At 36.3% G+C, this 12,518-nt stretch overlaps 1 protein-coding gene across 1 annotated transcript in view; it reads left to right on the top strand.

The window, feature by feature from the left end:
- erap1b (endoplasmic reticulum aminopeptidase 1b) overlaps nucleotides 1-12,518 on the top strand; it is a 114,453-nt gene that overhangs the window by 52,573 nt on the left and 49,362 nt on the right. Inside the window, exons 9-11 of the mRNA XM_051929618.1 lie at nucleotides 2,725-2,856; nucleotides 4,840-4,923; nucleotides 8,956-9,113. Coding sequence (XP_051785578.1) covers nucleotides 2,725-2,856; nucleotides 4,840-4,923; nucleotides 8,956-9,113 — 374 coding nt within the window. The remainder of the gene's footprint in view (nucleotides 1-2,724; nucleotides 2,857-4,839; nucleotides 4,924-8,955; nucleotides 9,114-12,518) is intronic.

Here is a 12,518-nt window from a genome sequence, read left to right as displayed (position 1 = left end):
CAGACGATAAACTGTTCCAGGCCCTATAGGATCCACCTGCTACTAGGAATTGATGTTGTGGTGACAGTGAAGTGATCAATAGACACTCTGGTTGGGGGCAGCCTGCCCGGGTCAGTGGACCTGGGCACTCTGCTTCGGCTTCCTTGACTGTCATTTTCCTGGCAAGAGCAAAAAAGAACAACTGAGATTGTGCACCCAGTTACTATCTCCTTCTTCAGCCAATGAATGCATAGATTTGGAAACGATTGACATTCTGAAGTAACCATAGTAGTTCTTCATGAGGTCCTTTCTGGAAACTTAATGATGGTCCAGTGTAATCTCCTCCAGTTTTTTGGGTATTGACCTATATGCATTGGCAAAATCTAGCCAAAGTACGACCAGGTCTACTTTCCCCATGTTCACCTTCTAATTCAGCTGGGTGTTCTGAGCACACAGACACACTGGGAATTCCTCATTTCTGCATTGAATTGTCTATGTAGTTATTCTTGAGGAGAAAATCCATCATTTTTTTGTAACAAAACACTGAAGAAGATATTCCCCTCCACACTAAGTACTGAGATGCATACTTCTACTGGTGTGCCACTATCCCTCTGCACCACATCGCTCACAGGATCTTCCAGTGAATCTTGAGGCGATTCGAGTAGCACTTATATACCTTTTTAGGGTACTCAGATGAATCCTGCTGGAAAACTGGCTCTGGCTGAGGTCACAACTTTCAGGATTTAGTTCTAGATGGGCTCCCATACATTAAACTCCACTGTGGGGAGTGGGGAATTTGTAAGGGCTCTGTGAAGGACCAGCCCTTGTTCCTTGGCGGGGTCACTCATGCTGTTATGAAGGAACTGGTCAACGTCGTCTTTAGAGCACACTAGGCAGCGGGTGCATTTCTGTCCTAGGAGCTGTTTTTTTTAAAACCAAACAACTGGCAATGAATCAATTTACTTCCTGGCTCTTTTTCTCTTCCACCCCTGTGTCATTCTGCTCTGTTCAGGATCATGAGCAGATGTTCATCCTGCAGATGTTCCAGAGTTCAGGCAGTAGAAGTTTGTGCTCCTCAGTTGCTACTTTGAACTGCTGTGCCAGTGATGGAACTGGGCTGTCCCATGGTTCATTGTGCATTAGATTGGCAAAGACTGTGTAGATAGATAGATAGATAGATACTTTATTAATCCCAATGGGAAATTCACATTCTCCAGCAGCAGCATACTGATACAATAAATAATATTAAATTAAAGAATGATAATAATGCAGGTGAAAAACAGACAATAACTTTGTATAATGTTAAATGTTAACGTTTACCCCCCTGGGTGGAACTGAAGAGTCGTATAGTTTGGGGGAGGAACAATCACCTCAATCTGTCAGTGGAGCAGGACAGTGACAGCAGTCTGTCGCTGAAGCTGCTCTTCTGTCTGGAGATGATACTATTTAGTGGATGCAGTGGATTCTCCATAATTGATAGGAGCCTTCTGAGCGCCCTTCGCTCTGCCACAGATGTTAAACTGTCCAGATGTTAAACTGTGATCTCACTATGCAGATTGGAAAATGATTATTCTAATGTAAAGTCACAAAACTTGTCTTCAGCTGAAAATTATTCATACAAAGAACCAGTCTGTATTAAACAATATATGTGCTTTTAAACAGTGACACGCACATAGGGATGTAAACAAAATTAAAGTAAAGAGTGCATTGTGGATATGTCTGTGTTTCTTCAGTAGACTAGTATCTAAACTGTTATTTTTGCCATTCCTTCTACTATACTAAAATTGACTCAGTTTATTCATAGACAAGTATTAACAAGGTGCAGCGGTTTCCCATTCCAGTTTCATAAAGACATGTAAAGTGAATGTAATATGTCAAGGGTCCTAAATCTTTTTGTTAATGTAGCCTTACATCACAACACACCTTTACTAGGGAGACACAGTGCATATACAGCAAACTCTCTTGCAAAACAGCAAACATCCTTCCTTTCATTTTTTGTGTAAGGCAGACAAGAACCTTCCAGGAAACTATACTACTATATATGCATCTCAAGACGCCTCCCTTTTTTGTGTGCTCTGTGGTGATGGATTAAATCAGGGAAGTAAGTTGTTCATCATAATTATCATTGGTGATTTTGACTTCAATATTGGCATTTTTTTAACATGCAAGTTATTTGTGATGTTGCTCATAATATTTATATTTAATTACGGACTCCCATGGCTCCACAACCCAGTGGCACACAGGAAGCCTTGGTAGTCAGGCCTTCATGGAGATAAAAAGGGCTTGCAATGATGTTAGCTAATTGTATTTAATAAGGTGGCTACTGATTTTATAATACCATGCTTAAAAATGTAATTATTTTGTACTTAAAATGCCAAAAGTAGGGCTTAACTAAATTTGTACTATATACTCCTGAAGAAGGTGGTAGTGGTAGTGGTATTTAATTGGTGTCTTTGTAAGTTAAATTGTTTGAAATATATTCAAGCAGTATTACTTCGAGGGCCATCATTTGCAGGTGCTTAATGCAGTCGGTAATTTAGAAAGAAGGAGATTTTAACTTTTCAATAATCACTTTGTTTAATTACAGGTAAATGAATAAATAAAAAGAAAATAATAACAATTAGAATGGTACTTTCATATTTGAAAATGATTGGCCATAAGTTATTTTTGCTTTACAGTATCCCAGTATGACTGTTATGTTTTTATTTTTATATTTATGTGTGTGTCTGTATATTTCCATCTTAGGGTGCATGCATTTTAAATATGCTGCGAGACTTTTTAACTCCTGAAGCTTTCAAACTGGGAATTGTACGGTATCTGCGAAGGCATAGCTATGGAAACACCCGCAATGAAGACCTCTGGAGAAGCCTGACTAATGTAAGATACTTAGAGTATATTGCAATTGAGTTTCATTACAATACATTTTTTTAAACAATAATATACAGTGTAAAAAAAGTCTTTGTAAAATAAAAAATGTGTATTTTGAAATCTGTACATGCATCAGTCATGATGACATTTCCTCTAAGCCTTTATTCAACAAATTTGTTTTAAATGCCACACTGAAAAAGTCATTGTTTGCAAAAATCGGATAACTGTCACTGTCAGCATGTTGCCTATTACAAAGATCAAGAGTGCAGATATTGCTTATAACATCCCCAGGGATTATAAAGTTGCTGAAAGTGTTTATGATATTTGACTGAATAAGCTAGCTCAGTGGGAATTAAATATTTTATTTGATGAATTCATTTTGAGACTAGCTGTAACAGAGGTTGCTGCTCAGTATATAGCTTTTTAGTATAATTTGGCAAGGTTTTTTTTTAAAAAAGCTTGGTTTAAATTGTTAAATTGGAATTCAAAGTAACTTTGACATTGGATTCACCGAATTGAACAACATATTCTCTTCATAAACTCAACATTGTGTACATAGCTAAATGTATGACGATGTAAAATGATTACATACTGTAATTCATGAGTATTCCCCTCTCACAAATAGTGAATATTGTTTAACCATTTGCTTTCACACATTTCTCCTTGTGGAATGCTTCAAAGATTGTTTTTTTTTCTTTTTTAAGAAAATGTTGTTTAAATGCCCAGTAAATCTGGATGATAATCTGTATTTGCATTGTTTGACTGTGTCCAATATAATAAAAGCTTTTCTGCACATTAAAATTTGCTGGGCAGGTTACAATGCACCTGGATTCCATGCAACACAAAATACTAACAGATATCTTTTAGTGAGAAAGTAAAAGTGATTTTCCTGCTTCTTTTCTGGAGGAATAAAAACTTGATAATAAAGGAACTATTCCCCTTTGTGAAATTTTAATGAAAAAGCAGAAAAAATATATCTAATAGTTGAAATATACGTGACATAACATGCAACCCCAATTCTAAAAAAGTTGGGACGCTGTGTAAATAAAAACAGAATGCAATGATTTGCAAATCACTTAATTACTCACATTAATATTAAAATTCCAAAAATAAGGAAATCATTATTTAAATTTTATAAAGACAAAGTCAGATAAACTAGCAAATTTATAAAATGTAGAATGCATATACATCAATACTATCAAGTAATGGGGATATTGGTTAAAATGTGACAGATGATGTTAAGATAGTCATAAATGAGCGTTTGGCTGTCTAGAAATTTATTTTAGACATTCTACACAATAATTATACTTAACCAGAGTATGTCACACAGAAGATACTGATGATTGGTTTCTTTTTCTGATATATTGTGCACTAGGAAGTTTTTGAAACTGAGCTATTGATGCTTCTCGATTGTTATAGCAATTTCATGTGATGTACCCACCTATCCCTCATGGTCATGTTCACCATCTGAGCCTTGGTGGGGGGGGGGGGGTTTCACAAGATTATGTATACAGTATGTGTTCTGTTTTTCATTATATCATTTATTGTTTTACTGTTATTTTAGTGGTGTCATTTTGTTGCCGTTTGCCTTCATGAGAATTGTTTTAACGCTTTGGTTTACTATAATGAAATATGGCTGCTGTGCACATAATGAGTACGGCATATGACCAGTGATATCATGGCAGCCATGTTGGTCTTGTGAATTAAACAAGGTCATAATTTTGTAGTATTATAAAGGAAAGATTTTCATGGAAGAAAACTGTATTTTAAATCTCTTTTTGATAAGAAAATTCTTAGTTAGGTTTCTGTATGATTTTACATGTAACCCTTCCCTCAGTCTTTTGTCTTACCATCTGACACTCGGTTAAATGAAAGTGCCTGTAAGGACAAATGCTTATGGTCACAATGATTTGACGTAACATGTGTTTCTTAAATATGCAAAGTCTTTAATTAAATTCAATGTGTAACATGTGAAAATCTATCTCTCTTCAGGTCTGTGATTCAGATGAACAGGATGAAGCTCATTTTCAAGAAAATGAATTTTGCTCCAACAGTCAAAAGAAATCCTCTGCTGCAGTGAGTGCAGATTTTGCTATCTTTGGCTTTAAGCTTTTTAAGATTTTGTCTTGGATAATCATCATGTCCATTCAGTTCCCAAGAATAAAGTGTGTCAGAAAGTTGGTTTTGTAGCATTTTTCTAGGGGGCTGCAATATATGCCAAGTTCATGCATCTTAATAATTCTGTGTACTGGTGATTCCTATTTTCACTATCTTTATTCTTTAACTGTGTGAGTTTTTTTTTGTGCACAAAACTTAAAGTTCAGCAGATAATTAGAAAAAAATGTAAGTTATTAAAATAATAACAATCATATTTTCATTTGTGACTGTTTGGTGAGCTTCAGCAACCAAGACACAGACTCATATAATTGGGTTTCCATCTTTTAAGCAAGATGCTTTTGATAAACTAGGGGGCTTCGCTCCCTGCTTGCTTCGCTCGCCAACTCCCGTTTTTGTTTTCCCAGATACACACACTTTTAAGATTTTTTTTTTTTCTTTGAATTGTTGCTATTTCATTAGTTTCACTTTTATTTCTGAACTTCTGTAAAAACAATATTTGGAATCTTTCAAGTCCCAATGTGCGGAATCTTTTAAATGAGGTCCGTGAGACATGTGTTTAATGACTTTGTACCATAATTCAGGATAGGTTTCTCTGTTCGGAATTTCAGCACAGACAAAACGAGCCACATCATCAGCAGTTAATAATTTTTTTTGCAAAGTAACCAATAAATGCATGTGAGGTAAACTCCGTTTTTTAAATTCTCTTGACTTAAACTTCAAAGCCTTACAATATTTACGTACTTCTGGCATATCACCAATGTCCATATATTCGATCTCTATTCGCCTTTTCGTTATTTCTCTGAGTGATAATTTCTTTTTTAGTATTTAAGTAATGTTAGTGATGCTGGTTTTAATTATTCTATGCATGCTACAGTGACATCAAATTTCAATAAGACGTATTCTAGTCTGTTGTCGAAATTGAAACGTATTGCCAGAGCATTTAATAATATGGTAATACTATAATATACTCCGTCTATTCCATCTATGAGTATCCCTTGATGTCCGACAAGGCAGTCAAGATTTTGTTACCGTTTGCGACAACATATTTGTGTGAAACAGCATTTTCAGCACTTACGAATATGAAGAGCAAGTACAGATCCAGACTGGCCGTTGAAAGTGACTTGCGTGTGAGCTTATTAAAGGTGGCACCGAGAATTGACAGTTTGTGCAAATCAAAGCAAGCACATCCTTTCCACTGACATTATTAGTGTTAACTGAAACCAGTGGTAGCCTAATAATTTCTTAAAAATGACTTTGTTCCATAATTATTGTATGCACATAGGCATAATGAAAATTTATTCTGCGTTACTTGTTCATTTATGATTTTCTGTTATAGTAGTCATCGTGACTCTGAAGAAGGTACTGTGGAACTTGCATGTCCGTTATTTTGATTGCATTTTGCGTTATAAAATTTTATTTGTTCAATATAGGGGTCCGCGAGCTAGGCCCGGAATATAATAAGGGTCCCTGGTGCAAAAAGCTTGAAAACCGCTGTATTAAGGTCCTTAGGTTAGCCCTGCTGCAATCACTCATAGCCTCTGGTGGAGTACCTAGCAGATGATCAAACTTGACTTTAGAGGAAGTAAAAGTCACAACAAGGTTTCTTAAGGTGAACCTGCAGAATTACCATCAAAGAATCTTGAAGGGTGAGAGCCAAGGGCAGGTATGTCCTCTCAACATTGTCTCCACCTGCCTGTCATTACCCTTGATCCAGCATCCCACCAGAATCTAAAACCATTTTTTCTATAGAATCAATGCTTCAGGAGATGCTTACAGTGGCACAAACTGCTAAATGCCTGCACAGAAGAATTCATAGTCTCTAATAATCAGCATGCTTGCAGATTGCTTTTAAAGCCACTGCACAAATAGTTTTTTTGTTTTTGTTTTTCTTTAGGAGGTTACTTGGTCAAGCTTATTCTTGTAACAAAGGCGCAAAAAATGTTATGAAACTTAACAGTAAAAAGTAATCATTGAATTTAGTGTAAAATATATTAATATACAGTATATTAGTATAAACACTAGAACAGTGATATACACTTTAACAGTATCAGTTTCTTTGGATACAAAGATAGAGTTAGAATTGATGTTCACAGAAAGTTCAGCAGAGGTGGCCAAAATTTTCTGTGAACCATAAAATTAAGGAATGTACATAGAGACCAGATAGGTAAACTTACACAGTATATTGGATTGATATTAAACAGTAATATTAGAAAACAAACACCAAATGACATTATTTCTAGATTCTAAAATGTGTTGTTTTACAATAAACATATTAGTTAATGATATTATATATCAATAAACTGATAAAGTCTACAATTGAGATGTTGAATTAAGGAGACTATAATATGAGAGTTAAAGTACTGTTGTAGTTGAAACATATTGTATGAAAAAAAAACTAGGAGCTCTTTAATTGAGATTACTATTTCACTAATCTGGCCACACAATCTTGGCTTAATTTAGGCAAAGTTAAAGGGTGCAGGGAACTCAGTGATAAGCCACGGTAGTTTGAAGCCATGACCTTAGGCAAAGACTTGTTATGATACACTGCTTCTGATTGCCAACTCCGTTGTGATAAAGGTCAGTTTGAAACTGTGCTGAAAAGCCAAGTTAAGTGTGTTGTTATGTGTACATAGGACAATACAATTCTTACTTGTTTTTCTCCTCGGAATAATTGGGGAAAAAATAAATAAAATAAAATATCCATAGCATGTAATAAATATATATAATTATATAAGTGTGTATTTGCAAGTATTATATTCTGTATTTATGCCCACTGTTATGTAATATTTATTCTTATAATTGACTGTTGAATAATTTTACAAACTGACAATGAGATTCAGCAATTGACCTGCTTTTCAGCTTGAAACTCTGAGATGTCTTTACACCCTATTGAAGCTACCCCATGCCAAAGACATGTTTTGTAGAGGATTTCCAGATAACAGAAGCCTATTCTAATATTTTAATGCAGAAACATAATAGTGTATTCTTGGCACATCTAAAGTCCTCAATAAGTTTTTCCAAATATCCCAAAGACACTCTTAAATGTCTATAAAACTGCCCAACAAAGGTTTCTGCATAATATACAGCATTTAAAATGGCAATTACCTCTGTATATAACACTTAGTATACTATTGGTATACTCAATAGTGTCTATCTTTGTGTGCAGTATGCAAGTAAACATAATTCTGCATACAGTTTTGGTCTGTACTGAACTTTCCTGTGCTATAAATAAACTATGAAACACATTCTAAATGCATTTAACACTTAGCAAAATAAAATAACAAGGCAAATTTAAAAGAATGGTTACTTACTAATTGAAGAATTGAAATGTGTTTGTGAGGTGGAGATGGAGATTTAGTTACCCTCTTTTTGTTAGCTATTTCTGGAGATGTCATTTAACAATGGGATAAGAATAATAGTAAAAAATCAAAGGCAGAATATTTTTGAACAGTTAGAGCACAGAACGCAATCCAATCAACAGCTGAGACATGACTATGACACTCTCTTTGTTCTCTCTCTGGATTGGCAGGCAACTTAAATGGCATTGTTGAAAATTTTTCAAATGCAGATTCAAAATATTGGGTTTCAGTGTGGAGAGTGAATTTTGGATACACGTGTTCATGAGTTGTAACAGTAAATTTTCAGATAGAGAAGTTAAAAATAACAAAGGACTGCTGTACAGTTAAGTAGTAGAATTCGGCAATACAACTGGTGTATGAATGCACAGATCTTGAAGTGTTTGCAAAACAGAAGGAAAGTTGAAAATGCAATATGATTGATAACTTGCCACAATAACTCCAATCTAAATCCATTAGTGTAAAAACAGCAATGTTGGAAAAACATATACAGTATATAACTTGGTTTATTACATGTGCCCCACCACCACCCTTTCTTTAGACATGAGCCCATGAAAGGTAGGTAACTGCAGTGATCATGTCATATTATTCAGGTTGTTGTAATAACTTTTTAAATTTGTATTTTATTTACTAGAAATGGTACATGCAGGATGAACTGAATGTAAAGGAAATAATGGACACATGGACACTTCAAGAAGGTTTCCCTCTTATTACTGTGACAGTACAAGGCAGAGAGGTTCACCTGCACCAGGAAAGATATCTCAAGAGCTCTGACCCCACACATGTCACTCGGTAAGACACTAATAATACCTAGATAGATTTTTTGCAAAATTTATCATGTTTTAAAAAGAAACGGTAATTCTCTGAAAGAAAAAAATGTGAAGAACTGGAATGTTGCAAGCAAATCTAAATGTACTACCTAAAAAACATGGACTATCTAAAGATACAGATCATACATCAGTTTTAAATTATGTAAATATTAAAAAAAACACTTAACTTTACTCAGCATGTGGATGAAGAAAGGTTGGATGACAACATACACATGTGCTGTAGCTCTCTCCTTCAGCCACTCTCATTACAAAGCTCCTGGGATGAGAAGATTTAAGAATTTGATTATCAATGAGAGCCTAAGCTTCCGTAAGTAGAAGTTTTCTTCAAACCCTCTATTCCTTCAGTGTGACCAGTAAGAAGGCTCTCCAACCACTCATAAAAAGCAGATAACAAGCTACAACTAGGGCTATTATATAGTACCCTCTATAATTCTTGGGGCACAGACAAAGTTTTCCTTGATTCACCCCTCTGCTCCACAGTTGAAACTTACAAATCAAACAATTCAAACATGATTAAAGTGCACATTGCAGATTTTGCATTGAGTATTTGCATACATTTCGGTCACACCATGTAGCAATTACAACACTATTTATACGTGGTCCCCCCATTTCAGGGCACCATAATGTTTGGGACATTTAGAATCACAGGCATTTGTGATTACTCAGGTGTGTTTCATTACTTCCTTACTGCAGGCATAAGATACATAGGCTTGCTTCTATCTACATACTGCCTTTGCAGTCTGTAGTTGCTGTTGCTCAACATGAGGACAAATGTTGTGCCAATAATAGTCAAAGAAGCCATTATGAGGCTGAAAACAGGAAAAAAAACTATTAGAGCCTCTGATAAAACCTTATGATTACTTAAATCAAATGTCTGGAATATCATTAAGTAGAAAGAACGCATTGGTGAGCTCAGTTATTGAAAAGGAAATTGGTAGGTCAAGAAAGACCTCCAATTCTGATGACAGAAGAATCCTAACTGTGCTAAAGAAAAACCCCTAAAACCTTGTCTGGCATATCAGAAACTGTCTCCAAGAAGCAGATGTGTATAGAGGATATTATTCACAGAAGATTTCATGAGCAGAAATACAGAAGTCACACTGCAAGATGCAAACCACTAGTTAGCCACAAAAATAGGCTGGCCAGATTACAGTTTGCGAAAAAGGACTTAAAAGTGTCTGCAGAATAATGGAAAAGGCCTTGTGGACAGATGAGACAAAGATTAACCTGTATCAGAATGATGGTAAGAGGAAAGTGTGGAGATGAAAAGAAACTGCCCAAAGAAACTGTTAAACATGATAGTGGATGTATTATGGCTTGGGCATGTATGGCAATACAGGTATTGTCGCACTTATCTTCATTTATGATGTATCTGTTGACGGCAGTTACACAATGAAATCTGAGGTGTATAGAAACATCTTATCTGCTCAAGTTCCTGTCAGCGCCTCCAAATTCATTAGCAGAACTTCATCCTAAAACAAGATAATTACAGTAATCCCTCCTCCATCGCGGGGGTTGCGTTCCAGAGCCACCCGCAAAATAAGAAAATCTGTGAAGTAGAAACCATATGTTTATATGGTTATTTTTATATTGTCATGCTTGGGTCACAGATTTGCGCAGAAACACAGGAGGTTGTAGAGAGACAGGAACGTTATCCAAACACTGCAAGCAAACATTTGTCTCTTTTTCAAAAGTTTAAACTGTGCTCCATGACAAGACAGAGATGACAGTTCCGTCTCACAATTAAAAGAATGCAAACATATCTTCCTCTTCAAATGAGTGCGCTTCAGGAGCAGAGACTGTCAGAAAGAAAGAGGAAAGCAAACAAATCAATAGGGCTGTTTGGCTTTTAAGTATGCGAAGCACTGCGGCACAAAGCTGTTGAAAGCGGCAGCTCACACCCCCTCTGTCAGGAGCAGAGAAAGAGAGAGAGAGATTGAGAGAGACAGAGAAAAACAAACAGTCAAAAATCAATACGTGCCCTTCGAGCTTTTAAGTATGCGAAGCACCATGCAGCTGCACAAAAGATAGCAATGTGAAGATAATCTTTCAGCATTTTTAGACGAGCGTCCGTATCGTCTAGGTGTGCGAACAGCCCCCCTGCTCAAACCCCTACGTCAGGATCAGAAAAAGTCAGCGCAAGAGAGAGAGAGAGAAAAGTAAGCTGGGTAGCTTCTCAGCCATCTGCCAATAGCGTCCCTTGTATGAAATCAACTGGGCAAACCAACTGAGGAAGCATGTACCAGAAATGAAAAGACCCATTGTCCGCAGAAATCCGCGAACCAGCAAAAAATCCGCGATATATATTTAAATATGCTTACATATAAAATCCGCGATAGAGTGAAGCCGCGAAAGGCGAAGTGCGATATAGCGAGGGATCACTGTATACCAAACATACTGCTAGGGCAACACAGTTTTTTCAAAGCTAAAAAATGGAAAATACTTGAATGACCAAGCCAGGTAAATTGAATTGAGCATGCATTCCACATACTGAACAGAAGCATTGAGGGGACAAGCCACAAAGCAAGCAGGAAATAAAGATGGCTGCATTAGAGGCTTGACAGAGCATCATCGGGAAAAGATACCCAGCACCTGGTGACATCTATGAATCAAAGACTTAAAGCAGTTATTGTATACAAGGGATATGCAACAAAGTACTAAATATGACTGCTTTAATATACCTTCCATTGGTATGTCCCAAACATTATGGTGCCCAGAAATGCGGGGTGTTGTTGGGAGGTCCATGTAGAAAAATTGTTTTCATTACTACATGGTGTTACCAAAATGTATGCAAATATTTTTATAAAGTCTGCAATGCGTACTTTAATCACATCTAGATTATTTGACTTATAATTTTAAATTGTGGATCAAAAGGGAAAATTAAGGAAGAATTAAACATTATGGATGGCACTGAAATGTTGGTTTTGTTCAAGCTATTATAGTATTAAATATGTCACTTATTTGTTTACACAATCAGCAATAATTTTAGTCAGTCATTTTCCAATCCGATTTGTCCTGAACAGGGTTGGAGGGGAGTGCTAAAGACTATCCCAGCCAGCATAAGGAGTAAGGCAGGAACAAACCCCAGTCTATTGCAGGAAAAACACACACACATACACACACACACACACCCCCCAACCACAAAAGGGCTAATTAGGCATTGGCAATCCACGTAACGTGCATGTGTTTGGACTGTGGGAGGAAACCGGAGCAACAAGAGGAAACACATGCAGACAAGGACAGAACATGCAAACTCCACGCCAGGACATGAACCCTAGTCTCCTTACTATGAGGCAGCAGCCGCTACCACCGCACCACCCACACTGTAATTTTATTTAAAGCAAATTATTATGTTTGTTGTCACCAT

Source organism: Erpetoichthys calabaricus, chromosome 7, assembly GCF_900747795.2.
Source record: "Erpetoichthys calabaricus chromosome 7, fErpCal1.3, whole genome shotgun sequence".
Classification (NCBI taxonomy): Eukaryota; Metazoa; Chordata; class Cladistia; order Polypteriformes; family Polypteridae; genus Erpetoichthys; species Erpetoichthys calabaricus.
The sequence above is the reverse complement of the archived record's forward strand: the minus strand, read 5'-3'. Positions and strand labels throughout refer to the sequence as shown.